The sequence below is a fragment of the Pseudoliparis swirei genome, chromosome 21 (assembly GCF_029220125.1).
Source record: "Pseudoliparis swirei isolate HS2019 ecotype Mariana Trench chromosome 21, NWPU_hadal_v1, whole genome shotgun sequence".
Lineage (NCBI taxonomy): Eukaryota > Metazoa > Chordata > Actinopteri > Perciformes > Liparidae > Pseudoliparis > Pseudoliparis swirei.
Window position 1 is genome coordinate 4,983,086 of NC_079408.1, and position 19,462 is coordinate 5,002,547.

Sequence of the window (19,462 nt, forward strand, 5' to 3'; positions counted from 1 at the left end):
ACCGCGAGTTGTAGCGCTCTAGTTTCCACACGGGAAAACAAACAAACAAACAACAACAAAAATAGCAGGTAAATCAACACTATTTAAAAAATAAAAAATATTCTTCTAATACTTTACTGGAGAGCGACGGGAGGCCGAGAGCGTTCGGCCGCGATGACATCGCCGCGTTGGATTTGCACCGCGAGCGGAATTCCATCATCGCCCTCGCTTCAATAAAACTGAACTTTATTTATTATTTTTGTTCGTTCTCAAAAGCGTTTTGTGGGGGGAACTGAACTCTGCATTCGCCACAACGTAAACACGACGACCACCGCAGCCATAATCTGATATCGATAATGACCACGTCACACACACACACACACACACACACACACACACACACACCATTTGCATGCCCTCTGTTTCTCCTATTTAGTGATTTTTGTTTTTCTAAAGTTTCTGACCACATTACATTGATTTCACGACACACGCACACATACACACACACTTGTTACCAGTTACTATACACACGCTAGTCACCTCACGACGCCCTAGAGAAAGCACGGAGCGGCCCGGTGACATCACTTCCTCTTCCTGATAGAAATGAAGGTTTCTACTCGGCTGTTTTCAATGAAGATGTGATTATTAGAGGAAACATGGCCGACCACATTGTGCTTTATTGCAGGTGTTCATCTCCGTTAAGGAAAAGCAAAGTCTGTCCGTCACATCGCCGCCGCCTAGATGGGGACTAAATATGCGTCGCCCCCCCCCGCCCCTCAAACTCTTCACACGACGCATCACGAGACAGCGTTAAAGGGAAGACGCTACTATTTTTCACAAGAGCACAATTTCTTTCTTTTTTTAAACAGACACTTCCCCTTTAATATATAATTCTTCTTTTTTTGTTGTTGATCGTTTGGGATCAAGACATACAAACGACGGATTTGTGTACAGAGGAAATAATTTTTTTTAATTATATGGAAGCCCTTGAAATGAAAAACAGAGATAAGGGGCGTGTCGCGGAGGGCAGAACGCGAGTCGTTTATTGGCAGAGGAGACTTCTCGAAGCCCGGTCGCCTTGCTTTATGTCCGTCGTCTGGCACGTGAGTGGTGTATCTGTAGGTTGTGGGTGTGGTCTTGAGGTGGGGGGGAGGGGGGAGGGGGGTCAACAGTTGAGGGTCAGACTTTTAAACTCGGTGAGTTGTTGCATGCTGTTGCATTCCATAGAACGGAAACGTAAATGGCAGTGAGCTAATAAATTGTGCTGTGGACCCCTTGTAAACACACACACACACACACACACACATAGACACACACACACAGGGGTATTAAAGTGACTAGTAACAACGCACCCTCTTCGTCTTCCTCCTCCTCCTGAATGAAACTAAAAAGGAGAAAGCTAAAATGTCCAGCCACTCGGCGTCTCCTCCCCGATCTGCAGGTGCTCTGAGGTGTGAACGGGGGTTATCGAGGAGGGTCCAAGGTCAAGTCGGGGGTCAGAGAAGTGGGCCGGCGCTTGCCCCCCCCCCCCCCTAGGAGGGCGGCTTGCTGTAGCCGAAGAGTCCGACGGGGAGGTATTTGACGTGAGTGGGCCACTGGGCGGCCAGCTGGAAGAACTTGACCTCGTTCCACTCCACGCCGTCGATGGACACTGGAAGGAAACGGACACAACGGTTACAACAACAACAACAACAAGGAGGAGTGAAATCAACCGGATGCTCAGGTCACCCTTCAGGATGGTCTGCTGCTGCTTGGCGGAGCAGATGAGTCGGCTGATGCCTTCGATGACCTGGCTCTTGGAGTCCATGTCCTTCTCCTTCGGCTTCTTCCCCAGGAACATGGTGGGAACTGAAGAGCGGCACGAAGAGCGGAATGAACAACGGACGTCTGGGGGGGGGGGGGGGGGGGTCGTTTCTTCTCATTCTCGTGACCTCACCTTTCTTGTTCTTCTCCTTGGTGACCACGGTCATCGCCATGGTGCTGACCTGCGGCTCGCTGCTGCCGTCGCCCGGCAGCCGGCTGACCTGCAGCGAGCGGAAGGCGCTCTTCAGCGTGTTCTTGCAGGCCGCGTCGCGCCGCTCGCCCTCCCGCCGCTTCTCGGCCAGCCAGTAGTCCACCTGCAGGCCGATGGCGTCCACGCCGTGGGACATGCTGGGACTCCTGGGGGACAGAGAAGAGGCGCCGTTTTGTCAAACTGGTTCCCAGGCCAGATGAACTGGTTGAGGAAACTCAGAGAGAGGCGGGGCGAAGGTCTCATCTCACATCTTAACACCATTACTCTCACCTGACGGCCGCCTGCTATTTGAAAAAGTCACATTTTAAATGCAAAACATATAAATATGAGACATTAACTGTAGCAAATAGATTATAAATATTACTTTACGTAAAGTTTCTTACAGCAAACACGAAACATCTTGAACAGGAATTCATATTTTTATATCGTGGCATCTAGAAATCAAGGATAAACGATTAAAGTAGGAGAAAGAGGGCGAGGAGGGAGAAAGGAGTCTGACGCTGAATGTGTCGGAGGAAAAGCTGAATGCGGGAAAAAGAAAGAAGAGGAGCCAGAAGCGAGGAGGCGAGTCTTACCCTTGTCCTGACAGGATGCTGCCCATGGAGGGGGAGGAGGGGGGCGTGGCTGCCTCTTTAATCGTCCCCGTGGGCGAGCTGTGGGAGGGGGGAGACGTGGAGGGGACGGCCAAGCTCACCGACACGCCCTCTTCTGCGTCTCCTTGGAAACCGTAAAACAAGAAAAGGAACATTATCATCCGCACCGGCGATGACGAGCCGGTGGTGTCCGTTGACACCCCCCCGAGCGCTCACCTGTTGGAGACGGACCCGACTCGACGAGACCGACCTTCACCACCTGGGGAACAGAAATGCACACCGCCGTCAATCATCCCTCATTTGAGACTTTCGCGGGTAACCGACTGCGACGGGAGGGAAGTCGTACCCCGATGAAGGGAATGAACTTCTGGTAGGAGTCTTCGTCTCGCCTGGAACCGGAGAGAAAGAGCAGAGATTAGAGTGAACCCACCCACACACACACACACACGCAGTCATGTGTGTGTGTGTGTACTCACGTCCTGTGTTTGCAGGTGAGCATGGCCTCGGCGATGGGCAGCTGGTGTGTGACCGTGGCTCCGCTGACGTACTCGGAGATTCTCGCCGCGACGTCCAACTGATCTGGAGGATAGAAGTGTTCATGTTGGTCGCCACCCGTTGAGGTGTGTGTGTGTGTGTGTGTGTGTTATCCGTGTGATGAGTGGGGGGGGGGTTACCCGTCTGCGGCGGCTCGGAGCGGCTGAACACGTCTCTCCACGCCCCGTCCAGGAAGGAGGAGCTGTAGCGGTTGTCGAGGGTGCCGAGGTGCTTGGCGACCGGGTGGGAGCCTGACGACGAGGATGGAGTGATGGTGAAGGAGAGAAAAGAGGGCGGGGTCAGGGTTAGAGACTCATCAAAGAGAGCACGGGGTGTAACTGGAGCACCTTTCAAGATGCGACGCCTCTGAACGACAACCAGCATGTAATGGATGTCTGGAACATAAAAGACTCTCCCCCCTCCCACGAGATAATAAACCCTTTGCTGCAGCATGACTCGGCAAGAGTTTCCTGCGATCACCACGGTAACGGGAGCGGACCCCCTCACCCAGAGGCACGACCAGCAGCCGCATGTGGTTGAGCCAGTCGGACGTTTTGTTGGCGAGCTGCGTGACGAAGAACTGCAGGATGGCCCCGAGGTAACTCTGGCTGCCCACCGCCACCACTTTGACCGCCCGGGGCATGGACGAGTTACAGTTACAGCTGTGGGGAGAGAGAGAGAGAGGGAGAGAGAGAGAGAGAGAGGAGAGAGCGAGACCGAGAGCGAGAGGTCAGTGCTGTGCTGGAGGCGGAGCCATCACACTGTCACAGACGCCAAATATATATATATATATACATCATTTCATTCATGTTGACAAAACTGATGATGTATATTTATTTAAGGAAATAAAGTTTGAGAACCAGTCTTATCATTTATAACCGGTTTGTATCAACCGCCATTCTTTTTTCTTCATCCCTCATTTCCCTTTCGATGCTTATTCAACAACACTTTGTGAGAGCGAGACTCGACAGGGTGAGGGGGGAGAAAGGGGGAGTTATCAAAAGTATTGCTTTGGCAGAAAGGAAAGTGAAGTTATCGGTTACGGCGAGGAGGAGGAGGAGGGAGACGTGGGGGACGAAGAAGAGAAAAGGGTCAAACAAAAGAAATACGGCTTTAGAGGAGGAAAAAAGACAAATGAGTCATCCTGCGAAACAAAGGAGGCTATAACTGCCTGAGCACGCGTGTGTGTGTGTGTGTGTGTGTGTGTGTGTGTGTGACGAGACTCACAACTTCTGGATGCGGGTGAGCACCGCCGACAGCACCGCCTGGATCTCAGCCGACGAGCACGTGCAGACCACCGGGTGTCTCTGGACCTGCAGCTGCTCGGCGACGTACTGCAACACACAGGGGAAGGCAACGCACAATGAACACGCACACACGGGGGAAACCCTTCACACACACACACACACACACACACACACAGAGACACACACACACTCACCTGCCCCTGCCAGTTGTTGATGTTGACCAAGATGAGGCTTTCTGGCAGCGCAGAGTCCAACAACAAAATCTGGTTCAACTGATCGTACACCACCTTCCTCAGGAGCTACACACACACATAGACACACACACACACACACATAGACACACAGCAGCTCTTCAGATGACTCATCAGCGCATACATAATTCATTTCTGAGCTCCGGGCGAGTCATAGATCATCAGGATGCATGTGTGTTCTTTACTTTAAAGAGGACACAGAACAAAGGCAGCTGTTGTTGTTGTTGTTGCTTTTAAACATGGTGGTTAAAATGACGAGACACTCGGGCGCCGCCCTACCGGCGCGCTGTGGCCCAGCTCCGGGGATCTCTCCGAGTCGGAGCTGTTGGTGCGCTCGCTCGGCGGTTTGGAGAGCTGCCGCTCCTTCATGGGGGTGCTGCCGCGCTTCTGCCTGGGCGTGTGGCCCCCGTCCGGCCTGGGAGGGGTGAGAACACCGAGGTCAAGCAGCCGACGCAATAATGACATTGTCTGAGAGGCTAGATCCTAACGAATGAGGAGAGGAAATGAGGAAAGGAACAAAGGAAATAAAATGTAATCGACCTGCTGATGTTACCGAGTTCATTTCCTACCTCGGCGACGGCGTGGCCTGGTTTTCACTTTTGCTGCTCTTCATGGGCGTACGGGGTTTCTCTGCCACTGACACCGTGATGCAGGGGCCCACCTCAGAAAACAGCTCCTGATCTGTGGGCTCCTACACACACACACACACACACACACACACACACACACACAATTAGTGACAGAAAGAAGAACACACAGGCAACCCTCAAGCCATCATGGACATTCCATTCAGTTTGTTTTGCTCCCTTTACAGCCCAGATGGGAACAAATCCCCCATCATAGAGATACTAATAAAAATTTTCTCTCTCTCTCTCTCTCCTCTCTCTCCCCTCCTCTCCTCCCTCTCCTCTCTCTCCCCTCTCCCCTCTCCCCTCTCTCTCTCTCTCTCTCTCTCTCTCTCCTCCTCTCTCTCTCTCTCCCTCCCTCTCCCTCTCTCCCTCCCTCTCTCCTCTCTCTCTCCTCTCTCTCTCCTCTCCTCTCTCTCTCTCTCTCTCTCTCTCTCTCTCTCTCCCTCTCTCTCTCTCTCCTCTCTCTCCCTCTTTCTCTCTCTCTCCCTCTCTCTCTCCCTCTCTCTCTCCCCTCTCTCCCTCTCTCTCTCTCTCTCTCTCTCTCTCTCCCCTCTCTCTCTCTCTCTCTCTCTCTCTCCCCTCTCTCACACACACACACACCAGTGTGTCGGTCTCAGACAGGGCCTCCTCCAGGTTGCGGCTGTGGGAGAGTTTCATCTTCTCTAGCGGTAGCTGCTCCCCCTGCTGGTGAGACGAGGGAGGGGCAGTCAGTCTACAGGCTTAACGAGACAGTGAATAGAACGATAACGACAGAATCAATGATGCAGCACGGGGCAGGACTAAACATCCACGTGTAATCCGACGCAACGGCTGCGGAGCCCAGAGGATTTTCGGCTCAGTTTTACGCCACGCTATCGAATACAAAGACAAACGCTTCCCACAACAACCCTCTTTTAAGGAAGTGTGCAGGGAGCGTGGAGCTCCGGGTTAGGACTTGATGAATGAAGTCAGCACACAAGTACAACATCCATCAGAAGAGTACAGCAACTCTCAACTGCCACCAGGTTTTTAAAAAAACAGTTTCACTTTAAATATAATGTCCAAAGAACAAAGAGAGAAAGAAAACAATACGAAAGCAACCCGTCGGAGGCTAAGAGTTCAGCTCAGCTTGAAGGTTCAAAAGGTTCACTTCTCTACTATTTCACACGTTTGTGTGGTTTAGTGACGAATGCAGAAATAGGTCCATTATCGAGGGCTGCAGACGAAAGCAGCTCAACAGGCTGTGATGATGTTTCAAAAAAAGTGCCGACGGGCTCAGATGTTTGTTTTTTCAAGAGTCTGAAAACATCACGCGGAGCGAGAGGTTTTTACCCGTCATGTGACTTTAAGAGTTTCAACGACATGATGGATGAACATTTGAGATGATTTTGATAGAGACAGTCTGGCTCATAACGACAATCTTCCTCTTCTTCTTCCTCTTCTTCGGGTGGACATATATTGTCGGTGAGGAGCGATTGCCCTGCAGCCCGCGTGGCCTAAAGCGATGTCTGAAGTCAGACGCCCTCGGGAACCATGAACATGTACGCCCGTCGGCTCGGAGGAAAAGCAAACAAACAGTTCAGGTTTTCTTGAGTCCCACGTGAACACACACACACACACACACACACACACACACCGTGTCTGTTACTCACCGGGCTCAGGGCGTCTTGACCCAAACTGTCTTTGCTGTTCATGCTGCCGATCTCCGTCTGAGAGCTGGACTGAGACATCCCTTCAAAGAACGGCCTGAAACACACCGAGCAAAAACATATTGGGTTTTTTTTGTTTTGGGGACTTTTTTTCTCCACAGGACATTTTGTGTGTTACTCGCGACATTAATAACATTAAACCCCAATATTAACAGAAAAGTATCTCCTTTATTTATTAGCTCCTCTGCTTTTCAGGCTTCATAGCACCACGTCACCAACGCCATCCAGTCGAGCTATTTACGGCGTTTTATTATATCTGAAGGCAAAATTGAGGCCGAGTTCAAAAGAAGGGACTAAAAATAAGCTTCAAGAGCCATTTAACAACGGTGCGTCTGCTGTTACCGACATCCTGAAAACAAGCCTTTCTGCGGGTCACAACAAAGAGCCTCTATGTGTGACTCATACATATTAAAGTTTAAGATCAAAGCTGTGAATTTTTTTAATAAATTACTGGGAATTAAATATGTTTTTATCCAAGAATCTGAGGTTTTGCTTCATATTTGTATGGATTCAAATTCAACTGACCCCCATTCTGGTTCATGTGACACTCAGATAAGCTTCAACGCATGACTTCAGCTGACAGTTTTCACCAGCAGAGGGCGCTCTGACTGGTTAATGGAGAGCGAGTGTGTGGCTACCTCAGCTTAGGTTTGGGCGTGCTCAGGATGCTGTCGGTCTCCTCCATCTCCGGCCCGCTGTCGCTGGGGTTGTACATCTCAGGCTGTCGTAGAGCTCGTCCAGGTCCTCCTCCACCTCCTGGATCTGCTCCCTGGACACGTGCTCCAGGCCGAACCCCACCTGCAAGGAGAAGTGAAGAGAGGACACGTGAAGAGCGAGCAAGAAATAAATAAAATGAAAAAGGGCAGTTCCCGCATATAGAGGCTGTCAACATGGAGCTGCTGCCCCGAGCAGAGATGTGTTCATACTCAACACATCAACTATGTACCCACGAGGCTCTGCACGTCCGATTTAAGGTGGGAAAGGGAGATGTTTACATGCCACGGGGAGCGGTTAACTCAACATCTGCTCAACCAGGACGCTCATATTCAGTGAGCACGTTAAACCGGGACGCCGCAGTTTGAAACTGGGATTCAAACTGTCTTCTTCATGCAGCTGGAGCAGATCCAGTTCCGAGGCTCTTTTTCTATTCATTGTACTGCGTTTCATTTAAAACAATTTTATTTTTTATCTCAGGAGGTATCCAATGTAAAAAAGGCACAAATTCAATCAAAATATTTTTATTGACCCTTTAAAAGAAAAGCGTTGGTGCTGACTGGTCCGTTTGTGGACTACAATACGACACTCAGGAGTGGAAAATTATTATTTAAATTATTTATTTTATTTGTATTATATTTATTTTATTTGTATTTAATTTAATTCATTTGTATTTAATTATTTTGTATTTATTCATTCATTATTATCTTTATTTCCCCTCTTATTTTTTTCGTGGAATGAGCACCATTTGATGTTGGTTGTTCTGGGTGTGTTACTGTCCACTGTACCTGAACACCATGTGTACGGAGACATAACAATTAACTGACACATTGAGTGTATGACGATACATATTGTTATATACCGAAGCGCGCACCTCATCGGTGACCTTGAACCTCTTCAGCAGGGCCACAAACTTCTGCTTGATGTTGGGTTGCTGTGGAGACAGAAAGGAGGACGGCGTGAGGGAGGAGAGAGACCTTGTGTAGTTCACGGACACGCCACCAGGGGCGCGTTTCTGCAGCTCGTTCCAGCACGAGCGTTATCGATGCGGCCGCCTCCGTTCCCCGCTTCCTGCGTTAATTCACTGGAATGCGGCGAGAGCGTTCATTGAGGTTGTCATGCCGACGCCTCCCTTCCCTACCAAATGGGCTTTTTGTTTGCGTGTTGAACAAAGATGTTAGTGGAAAGGAAAGGTTCAGCGCTGCATGGACAGGTTATCAGAAGTGACTCGGCAGCTCAGGGTTTTCTTTGAAGGAAGTAGATATCAAAAGGCAGAGAATCTTTAGCATTCAATATTTTTGGACCACACTTTCTGATCTTTTTGAACCCTGCTATTTTTTTTCCTTTCGGTGTTTGGTCTCCTGGAGGAAACAGCTGGTCGCTAACTGTGTCCTTCTCCGGATTTATTTATTACGCCTTTGTGTGCAATGATTTGTTAAGAGATTCGATTTTCTGGATTAGTTGAAAATATATATATAATTGTGCCCGGTTATTTGATCCATAAACATCTTTTTTTTGTTCGGTGATATAGGATATCGATTTAAAACTGTAGAATATGATTTAGGATCACACCCATACCGACGTGTCTCATGGTGCTGACGTGTCCTCCACCTCCATCTTCACATTGCTGCCATCACAGCGTTGTGAGAAGGTGACCGACACGCTTCAAAATGTAAACAAACAAAAGTTTTTTTTACTCATTTTCCTGCCGGGCTCGACATTTTTCGCAGAATCCGGATTGTTGGTGACGTAAGATATCAAGAAAATTCAAGTTTTCTTCTAACTGGGATATTTCCCCCTGAAATTATTTGAATGAGTCTTTTTTTGTACACGTTAAATTTGGAGACAATATCAGTTTTTATTTCGGTTTGTAAAAAATTGGTTTATTTCGAGATTTATTTCAAGGGACTCTGGTGTGTGTGTGTGTGTGTGTGTGTGTGTACACACGGGTTACAATCTGAGTGTTTTTGGTGAAAATCAGCAGCGTAAGTGGAGGTCTGAGAGGCGTTAGAGCTGAAGGTCGTGCCCTAGAAAGTGGAGAGGGCCCACTTCATGCTGGAGATTTAAATGTTTCTGTGTGTGTGTGTGTACTGCAGTAGAGGGTATGTTGTAATGGCCTTTGAGCGTGTGCTTATCTTCAACATGTTTGTGTTCTTCAACTCAAGCAGTGCAGAAATTATGGTTATTACGTGTGTGTGTGTGTGTTGTCCACAGGCACAACACACACACACATACACACACACACACACACATCTTTCCTTCCGTCAAATTGCAAGCCCATTCTAATGTTCAGCTTGATAACAATCATGTGTGTTTATCCGAGTTCCTGCTGAATGTTTGTGTATGTATATACAGTGCGTGTGTGTGTGTGTGTGTGTGTGTGTGTGAGTCAATGCACCACAGGAAGCGGTTACTGCTATTGAGGGAGCTTGTGGAAACTTGTGTCAATGCTTTTCTCCTGGAAAATTGGTCTGAATTACATGCAGCGAGAATGAGAGGGAGAAATGGATTTTTAGAAAAAAAAGAATGATAGAAGAGGGAGGGAGGGAGGGAGAGATAGAGCAGCAGATATGGAGGAGAGCTTGAATGAGGTTAGGCAAAAGGCAGATGAGGGCGAGGGATGCAGTCACATCAAATCTATTTGATTAAAGGGCTTTTTCTTCAAGCGGGTTCGTCGCAAATTGCTTTGAAGGCAAAACAAGTCGACCAGATAGAAAAACAGACGGAGGGAGGGAGGGAGGGAGGGAGGGAGGATGAGGTGATGCTCTTACTCTGGTGATGGCGGCATTGGAAGGGAGCTTGCGCCTCGGTTTCTTCTTCCTCACCTCGTCTTCTTCGTCAAATAGATACTGAGAGAGAGGGATAAGGAGAAGGAGATGAGAGGCAGAGGGAGGGAGGGAAAAAGTGGCAGGCCGAGGAAAGGAGGAAAGCAACAGAGGAAAGGGAGAGGGAACGAGGAGATGGTGAACTCTGGGTTACGACAACTCGGGTTTTAAAAAAAGGAAAAGGCTGGAGACCAAAAGACCAAAAGCAACCACGAAGGGATCCGACCAACACGGCACCGCGAGAGCCGCCATTGTTGCCGTCGGCAATCCGTCCCACAAGTGGACTCTCCGGCTGCTGCTGATAAGCACCAGTGCACATGTAGACTATTCATGCCCGGCTTTAAATAGTCCCAGACAAACACACCATTTACTCTCGTTTGAGTTGCGTCGAGTCGTCAGTGTCCAGCTGTTGTACAAGATTATCGAACCTTTAAAAAAAATAAAAAGTAGACTAGTAGAAACCAAGCACCGCGCCAGGTGGGGGAGTCAGAAGTTTAGAGATAAGGAGCGAGGTATTCTTAGTTTGGACGATAAGAGTATTTCTGTACGCTTTGGCTCCGTTTCCATCGGCTGTGATAACGCTGAGCGGCCGACGCACAGCAAAGTCAAACGGAGCGAGACGCACGGCGACTGCGTTTGAACTGGTTTCCTCGGGGGACATAGGCGTGAGTTTGAAACCCGTGCGAGCGTCCGACCCATCAACTTCTTTGTTTTAGAGGGCTCACATCTCGGCCTTCGACTCGGTGGGAGGGAAAAAAAGAGAAAGATCCTAATTTTAAAAAAGCAGCTGGGACGAATGTGTTCCTATCGTCCGTCCCATTATTCCGTCTCGTCCCACTGCTCCGGTCCTGCAGTAAAGCTTCCATCACCCCTGGACCATCGCCCCCCCCCCCAAAGACGTCTTAAGGAATTAGCATACTAAGCCCGAGTTACGTTGAGCCGACCAGCAAGAGGTCATATCCAGGACGAAGGGAACGCCGTCGTTTACACCTCTCCAGAACACACCTGTCCGTGAACGGGGTCGTCGCTGCCTTCCTGCTCCGACGAGTAGCTCTCTTCCTCCTCTTCGGAGAAGTTGTCGACGTCCGGAGAGCGATCTGGGGAGACGGAGGGCGTTTGAGGAGCGATGCAGACAGAGAGAGAGAGGCAGATGTGTGGAGATGACGTGCTCACCGGACATCTTCGCTTTGGGTCCCTCGTGGTCGATGGGCTGGCTGGACAGGGAGTAGACTCTGATCTCGGCGACGGGCACCGAGGCGTCCTTCAGCTGGCTGTGGAGCCCCAGGACCTGGGCCCCCTCGCTGGGGTGCTGCATCACCTGGACGCCGGACGACAGACAACGTCGGAGTGAGCTGCATGAAATCCGTGCGTTTACCACGACATCCTTCATCTTTTATAGAAATGTGATTTCAAAAGGAAACTTAAGGCGGCAATAATCAGAAAGGAAATTATAGTAGATTAGGTTATTATTTTAGGTATTTAAGGTATTTAGGTATTATTATTTTACTTTTAATGTAAATGTTGTTTTCTAAGTCCAAGTGTTTTTGTGATAATTGATCATGCTGTCCTGCATTTTATGTATTTGTGTTGTATTGTAATGTTTTTTTGCCTGGACCCCAGGAAGAATAGTCTCCACTACGGTGTAGACTAATGGGGATCCTTAATAAACTAATAAACTAACTAATAAACTAATAAACTTTGACCGAAAAAAAAGCACACAAGATGCTTGGCAGTTGGGGGACGCACAAAATGAAATGTTCAGATTGTTTTCATCACCTCTACTTGGGTAAAAGATTAATAAAACACATGTTTATTAAGTACACAAATTGGCATTTTATGTCATTGATGGATTTCCAACCATTTAAATAAGAAAGACACAAGTTTCCTCATTGTTCCTCAACTCTCAACATGTCCAATTGGGGTTTGAATTAACTGCAGATTTTACATAAATGAGGGGTGTCTGAATGCTGAAATATGGAGTCAGATGCATAAACCTCCACCAGAGATATTCCTATTTCAATCGCGGTGCTCCTGCACAGCCGGCAAGAGAAGTTTTAAAGAGAGGCAGATGAGGGAGCTGAGGAAGCAAAATCCTATTTGAGGCAGAGTGGGTTTGATTGGTGTGAAATGCAAGTTAAATGGAAAGACTGAAGCCACGCACGACGCTGCATAATGAAGTCATGTTCGGGCGAAATGCAATAAAGGCATTGGTAAACAACAATGACTCTCAGCAGTTTTTATTGTATTGCAGAGGAAACTGTGCCGCAAAAGTTTCTGGCTACTGGAGACTTTTACGGCTATAAAACTGTGTTTACAACACTATTAACCTTCAAGGTCTCAGTCAAAGTTAAGCATCATAAAAACACATGAATAATTCAAAAATATATGCAGACCCCGTCATTTTTATGTGATCTCACTGACATTTATTTCTTGTAAAGTGTGTGTTTGTGACTTTGTGGTACACTTAAAAGTGAAAACCAGGGGCATATAAAACCTGACACTTTTTGAAGCTACACGATGATATGCAGTCTTTTCCTTTTCTTTAAAGTGGCACAATTTAATTAAAAGGAAGAACCACTGCTGCTCATCCTGTTTGGTCTGGTATAATGTAAGCTAACTCTAGACGGACACTGTTTAACTGACGTTAGCTAAAGGTGGCTAATGTAAGCTAACTCTAGACAGACACTGTTTAACTGACGTTAGCTAAAGGTGGCTCATGTAAGCTAACTCTAGATAGACAGTTTAACTGACGTTAGCTAAAGGTGGCTCATGTAAGCTAACTAGACAGCCACTGTTTAACGGACATTAGCTAAAGGTGTCTAATATAAGCTAACTCAGACACTGTAACTGACTTTAGCTAAAGGTGGCTAATGTAAGCTAACTCAAACTGTTTAACTGACGTTCATGAGTATATTAGCAGACTAATCTTTTGTCTGCTGTGAAGCTGAATGTAAAAGCAACGGAAGGAGTTGCTGTTGACGCATTAATTCTATATATTTGTGTATTAATTCTTCTATATTTGTGTAGTCTACCCTCTTATTTCATCGATGATTTTGGTTTAATTTCCATTAGATAAACGACTCGCACCAAACCTACGACCCTCGAGTCTGTATTCATGTCCTTTCCTGTAACACTGTAAATGCATCACCAGACATTCATTAAGTCTGAGGACCACACACACACACACACACATACTTATAAAGGTTTCATATTGATGGGAGAAATTGCAAGAGGCTTCCAATTTTATTAGGAGTTTGATTTATTGCGACATTTATTTGAGAATCGGACGTCGGGCCAGAGATCGACGTCTGAGTTTCATCTGAAAGTGCAATTGCTTGAATTGAGTTTGAACGAAGGTCAAATGAAGGTTAGTGCACAATACGTTTAGAGATGCAACGCTGCGAATGACAAAGGAAGACGATAGAATAACAGATCTGCATGAGAGGAGACCGTCTCTAATATTAGGTTAGAAATCACTTTGTGACGACGCCTCGCAGGAAGTGGAACTGAGATTGGACCGAAGCAGAAGGCTGCCCCGTTTAGGGAAATGAGCCTCTGACCGGTAGTTTGCTGGGTCAACAGCTCTGGACAGCTGGGACGTCTGTGGGGGGGAACAGGACGCGACTCCGCTGACTCGGCAACTCGCCGCCGACGTGCATTCAAATACGCAGCCGAACCTCCGTCTGCTGTACGCACAACAATGAGCCGAGCAGCTCGGGAGAGGAGCCTTTTCCTACAAGTGCAAATAAACTATTTGTTTCTGTTTTTTGTTGTTACAGACTTGAACTAGAATGGGCACTCGGTAGAGCGCATACCTTCGCATATCACAAGATTGGGCATTGAATTATGAACATTTTGGCATTAGTTGCATGCCAATTGGACAAAAATGTATCGTGCTATGGTAAAAAAAGAGTTTGACCTTTCCATGACCTTGACCTTTGACCCGATTGATCCCAAAATCTAATCAAATGGGGGGGGATTCAATATGATAAGTGCAGAGAAGTGGTGATACTAACATAAGCAGAAGTTAAATGTGTGGAAAAACAAAGCACACGTAAAAGCCTCGCACATCGAGGCTCTGAACTCGAGAGGTTTCTGTGACGGGTCGAGCTACCTCGGCCATGTTGATGAGGCCCAGGGCCAACGTCTTGTAGCCCAGGATGGTCCGGTTCTTGTACCGCTTCCGTCGCTGCAGCATGATCTGAAGCTTGTTGGCGTCCCTCTTCAGGAAGTGCGGATACTGTGGACACACACACACACACACACACACACACACACACAGCGGACAGGTGAGATTGCGTGTTCAGATGCAGTGACGTTTGCCTCGACCCCACTTCGTCACATCCTGACTCAGACATCATTAAGTGTCTCAAACGGAACAAAAAGCTGCACTCCTGCGTGTTAATGGAGCTCCCCAACGCTGCTGCGGGAAGTCAGATGGATAACGGATAACGTCTGGCTCACCGCGCTCGCTGAGATCCAGAGAGAGAGAAACTCCCTGACCTTTTATTAGCAGCATTTAGAAACATGGAATTTGGAAAGGATGATTTAGAGCAGAGGAAAAGCCTGCTGGGAATCACATTAACCGAGCTCGGCCTGGATGCACGGCGGCAGAGAGCGAGGGAGACGTTTATTACCCCGTGGGAACGGAGAGAAACGTTTTCACGACCTATGACGGATAAACCATTTGACGTTTAAAAAAAAAAAGACGATTACTTTGCGTTTAAAATTTGACAAATCTAAAGACGCCTCAATTGTACTTTGTGTGTGGCGCTAAGTAGCGTGACGCTAACCTGTTCGGAGGGTAATTGACGTTGTATATTTAACTCCACGCTGAGCGCAGCCTCACAGAGCTGCTCCCGTTGGGCTCTTTGCCCTGAGTACAGGCCTTAAGGGAACACAACCAGTTCCAAAGAAAACAGTCGTTTACTTTTCGGATTTTAGGTGCCAAGCTGAGAAGAGAGGAACTCAGAGTGTAACTTAAAGGTTGGTTTGTATTCAACTGTTAAGGAACACATTGGTGAGTGTATTGGAATGGCCTTTTCCAGTCTCATTGGGGTTTTTTTCGATATGCTTTCTGCTCACAGTAAATAATTCCACATCCGATATGATCCAAGAACGTTTCTCTTTGCCTTTGACTGACGGACGCCTGACAACTCCCCCCCCCCCCCGCCGAACGGCGTCTTCACCTGCAGGGAGAAGGTGAGCTGCAGGTCGGTCTCCGTCAGTCCCGCCGAGGAAAGCAGGATCTCGTTGGAGCGCAGGATCCGCTTGGAGCCCTGAGGAGGAGACGCAAAAAAAAAGAGAGAGAGAGAGAGAGAGAGAGAGAGGACGTCACGGTCGAGCAAAGAGAAGACAGTTGGTCAGAACATAAGCGGGGGAAGGAATCGTGGGAGGAAAAGTAGGTCGAGGCGGAGAGTGGTGGTGAAGAAGAAAGTGCCTGATAGGATGGAGAGTGAGAGAGTGGTGGAAGAATTAAAACCGCTTAAAGTGCATCGAGAGCAAGAAACGGGCGTTTACTGATGACGAGTGAAAACAAGCCATGGCACTCGTTTGTATCACGCGTCAACAACTAAAAGGATTTTGTTGATTTTCTTCCATTACGGACACGATGGAGATGAGCAGCAGAGGTGAAGAATTTAAATAACATAACAATTACGATCGAGTAGTAAACACATCCTGGCTGCAATCTGTGGAGCTTCTATAAATAAACACTATTTATTTGTTTATTAATGATATTCACGGTCATTTTCTCCACCTCGGCTGCTTACTGGACTTTTAAAACCAAGACATATTGTGCACGACTGTGGAGGAGTTGCACGAGGCGTGTGTCCGTCCACAGAGACGACGAAACAACAAACTACTCCTGCAGAAACCTAAGAAAATATAGATCATTGTGTGGCGTGATCAGCAGCTTTTCAACATCTACTGGTTGGATTCACTAAAAGAAAAATAAACTCGAGTGGAAGTCCTAAATGTTGCGGATTAAAGCGAAAGGAGAAGGAAAAAAAAGCAGATTTTGAGCTGCAATTATGTTTCATGCTGATTCTAGAATAATTTTTTGGGTGCTTGAGATACTTCATTGTTGCTGCGATGACGATCATGACGTTTCCAGGTTGGGTTTTGGACATCTTTGTGTTTTCATAGAACCACAGCAGCTTATATTGGATTATATTTCCATGTGTGTACAGAGTGTAACGCCGCTCTGACGCTAATTTGAATTTTGTGATTTTGGTGCGTCTCGTACCTGCAGTTTGACGGCGATGACCACGGAGGTGAGGTCTTTATCCAGCTCCTTCAGCATGATCAGCTTCTTCAGAGTCAGGTTGAACAGCCTGAGGAGGAAACACGAGGCGGCGGGGGTTAGAGGACGCCACACCGCGTCGCCGAAAGGTCTTCGGCGCCGACGAGAACAAAGGGCTCGACTCCTGTACACGCATATTACAAATCAGCACCTATTCAGGCGTTTGTGCAAAATGGCCGAGAAGCCGTGAAAAAACAAGAGAAACAGACACCTCTCATCTCAGACATCTTTGTCTTTATTCTCTGATTGATGACGTGTGGAAAGTGACCTTTACTGCCTTTAACCGCAATGTGAAAGCACGAGCTGCTACACGGGGGAAAGCGGCAGCGTGTGGCGCCGGTGCGACATTCCCCCGACGACCATCAAATAAAACGACGATTAAACGGGAAAAAAATTATGTTTTCAGGCTCCTTTAGTGCAGCTTTGGGATTTTTTCTGATGACAAGACAAAAAGGAAAATCAATTATGTCCCTGAAAATGTTTTTTCCAACTGAAGCCAACACACACACACACACCAGGAGCTGTGAAAGAGCCGAGATGTAATCGGAGAGAGGAGACTTGGCCCAAACAGCAGCTGTGCAGACGGGGGTCGGTCTGATCAATAATTCATCTCCAGGGCTTTGGAGGCAGAAAGTAAACCGCTAAAATAGAGCTGCAGGGGCCGCTGGAGGGGATTCGGAGCGATGGCCAGAGAACAAAGGAAGAATCCAGAGTGGACATGTTATGTGGATGACATGCAGGATGAAAAAAGGAAGAGAGAGAAACAAGTGCAAAGAGGCAGGGATGGGAAATGGAGGAATAATGACAAATTAAAAATGTCAATTAACACGATTAATAATTAAAATCAATCGGCTCTACATAAATCAACTAGAGCGCATAACTTCGCATATCACAAGATTGGGCATTGAATCATGAACATGTTGGCATTAGTTGAATGCCAATTGGATACAAATTGACCGTGCTATGGTAAAAAGAAGATTTTGACCTTTTCATGACCTTGACCTTTGACCCGATTGATCCCAAAATCTAATCAAATGGTCGCCGGATAACAACCAATCATCCCACCAAATTTCATGCGATTTGGTTTAATACTTTTTGACTTATGCGAATAACACGCATGCATCCAAATACAGGGCGATCAAAACATTACCTTTCCGCATTTTCAATGCGAAGGTAATAATCCAAGGAGGGGGCTACTGAAACTTCTAATAACAACTATGACGATTTAAAGGCAGGCAGAGTGGACAGAAACCTCTCCGCTCTCTCTCATCTCACATGGGCCTTCCTCCGACCATAAACCTCACCCCACCCACCTAACCACACCCCCACTTACTGCCTTTCATCTTCCTGTCAGCGCTCCCATCCCGACGGTCAAGTGACCCGGCTGCTGCTGCTGCTGCAACCCCCGTAACACTCAGAAAGCCCCCCCCCCCTCTCTCTCTCTCTGCACGAGATCAAAGCAACGCCATGAGGGATGGAGGGAGGAGACGGTCCAGACCGGAGGAGACGGAGGGTGAAGTGGAAAGTTGTGGCTTTGGCACTGGTGCATTTCATAATAACGTCGCTTTAACTTGACAGATAAAAGGATTCGTTGAACACACGGAAAGAAACGCCTTCAGATCTGGAGCATGACGTCATACGGATGGCCTCAAATATACACAGAGTCGGTGCATAGGAAATAGAAAACAAGAGAAGAAGAGAGAAGGAACCTCAATGTGCAGGAGTGCTGCTCCTTGCCTTGACAGACAACAACATCATCATTCCCCTGGAGATCAATATGTATAAATAGCAAAGCACGACTTCATCGTTGCTCAGGAAGTGAAGACGAGTGCCGGTGAGACTTCTGCATTATTATTACTTCTGTGCTGGAGTTTGACTTTTTGACATCAAACACGAGAAAAAGTCGACAACGGAAGTGAAAAACTATATTTTCGGGGGGAAAAAACAATGTATAAAAATGAAGAGAATATATTAACCACGGATATGAAAGGAACCCAAACCAGTGCACGAGGAACCGGCGAGTTCCACAAACTCTAGTTCCTGTGAAGAAGACGAGTTCAGGAGTTTGCAGACGTTGGGTTATTTATTGGTTTTTTTTTGGGGGGGGGGGGGGGGGGATCAGCTGAGATGACAACAGGGCTTTAAACTCGTTCCACAAACACACGTCACAAACGATGCATTCATGTCCTCGTTGATGTGAACATTCCCGCCACCAGGACACCGTGTTCTAGTTCTGCTCGACAACTTTTCACCACCCGATTCAGTGGAATAATCCATAAGCGGATATTGCCAATTAATATGAAGACTTGATACTTGGCGAGTGAACAGTTTTCAGTTCATTATTAAAAACGCTTATCCGGACGCCTCTTAAGAAAGTGAAACTATCGTTTTGAATATTTTAATTAATCAATAAAGTCACTCAACAAAATGCCGAATAGCTGTTTGTCCTGTTTTTATTTAGTGGAATATTTTCAACGTATAAATAGATTTTTCTTAAGCAACTCTAAGAAGTCACGTAAAGCTTTGACAACATTTTACGGGCATTTTTCACATTTTCTAAATGTACTGAATAATCAGTGTGAAGAATCTTTGGTTGTCAGGTCCACATGCGGGACCTTTATTTATGTGTTGAGAAACATAATAGAGGACAGGAAAGTCCTCCGCCTGCAGGGCGTGAGTGTGTG

The 19,462-nt window shown here is 47.3% G+C and overlaps 1 protein-coding gene across 1 annotated transcript in view; it reads right to left on the reverse strand.

Annotated features, from left to right (window-relative positions):
* Positions 1-1,421: 1,421 nt before the first annotated feature.
* LOC130211666 (phosphofurin acidic cluster sorting protein 1) overlaps positions 1,422-19,462 on the reverse strand; it is a 33,445-nt gene continuing 15,404 nt past the window's right edge. Inside the window, 24 exon segments of the mRNA XM_056442582.1 lie at positions 1,422-1,630; positions 1,708-1,827; positions 1,916-2,139; positions 2,569-2,710; positions 2,803-2,845; positions 2,933-2,975; positions 3,063-3,165; positions 3,261-3,371; positions 3,628-3,782; positions 4,348-4,454; positions 4,562-4,666; positions 4,898-5,033; positions 5,188-5,309; positions 5,848-5,928; positions 6,879-6,972; positions 7,574-7,655; positions 7,658-7,733; positions 8,524-8,583; positions 10,421-10,498; positions 11,480-11,571; positions 11,648-11,792; positions 14,589-14,714; positions 15,664-15,753; positions 16,722-16,809. Of these exon segments, the coding sequence (XP_056298557.1) occupies positions 1,512-1,630; positions 1,708-1,827; positions 1,916-2,139; positions 2,569-2,710; positions 2,803-2,845; positions 2,933-2,975; positions 3,063-3,165; positions 3,261-3,371; positions 3,628-3,782; positions 4,348-4,454; positions 4,562-4,666; positions 4,898-5,033; positions 5,188-5,309; positions 5,848-5,928; positions 6,879-6,972; positions 7,574-7,655; positions 7,658-7,733; positions 8,524-8,583; positions 10,421-10,498; positions 11,480-11,571; positions 11,648-11,792; positions 14,589-14,714; positions 15,664-15,753; positions 16,722-16,809 (2,542 nt within the window). The 3' untranslated portion in view covers positions 1,422-1,511.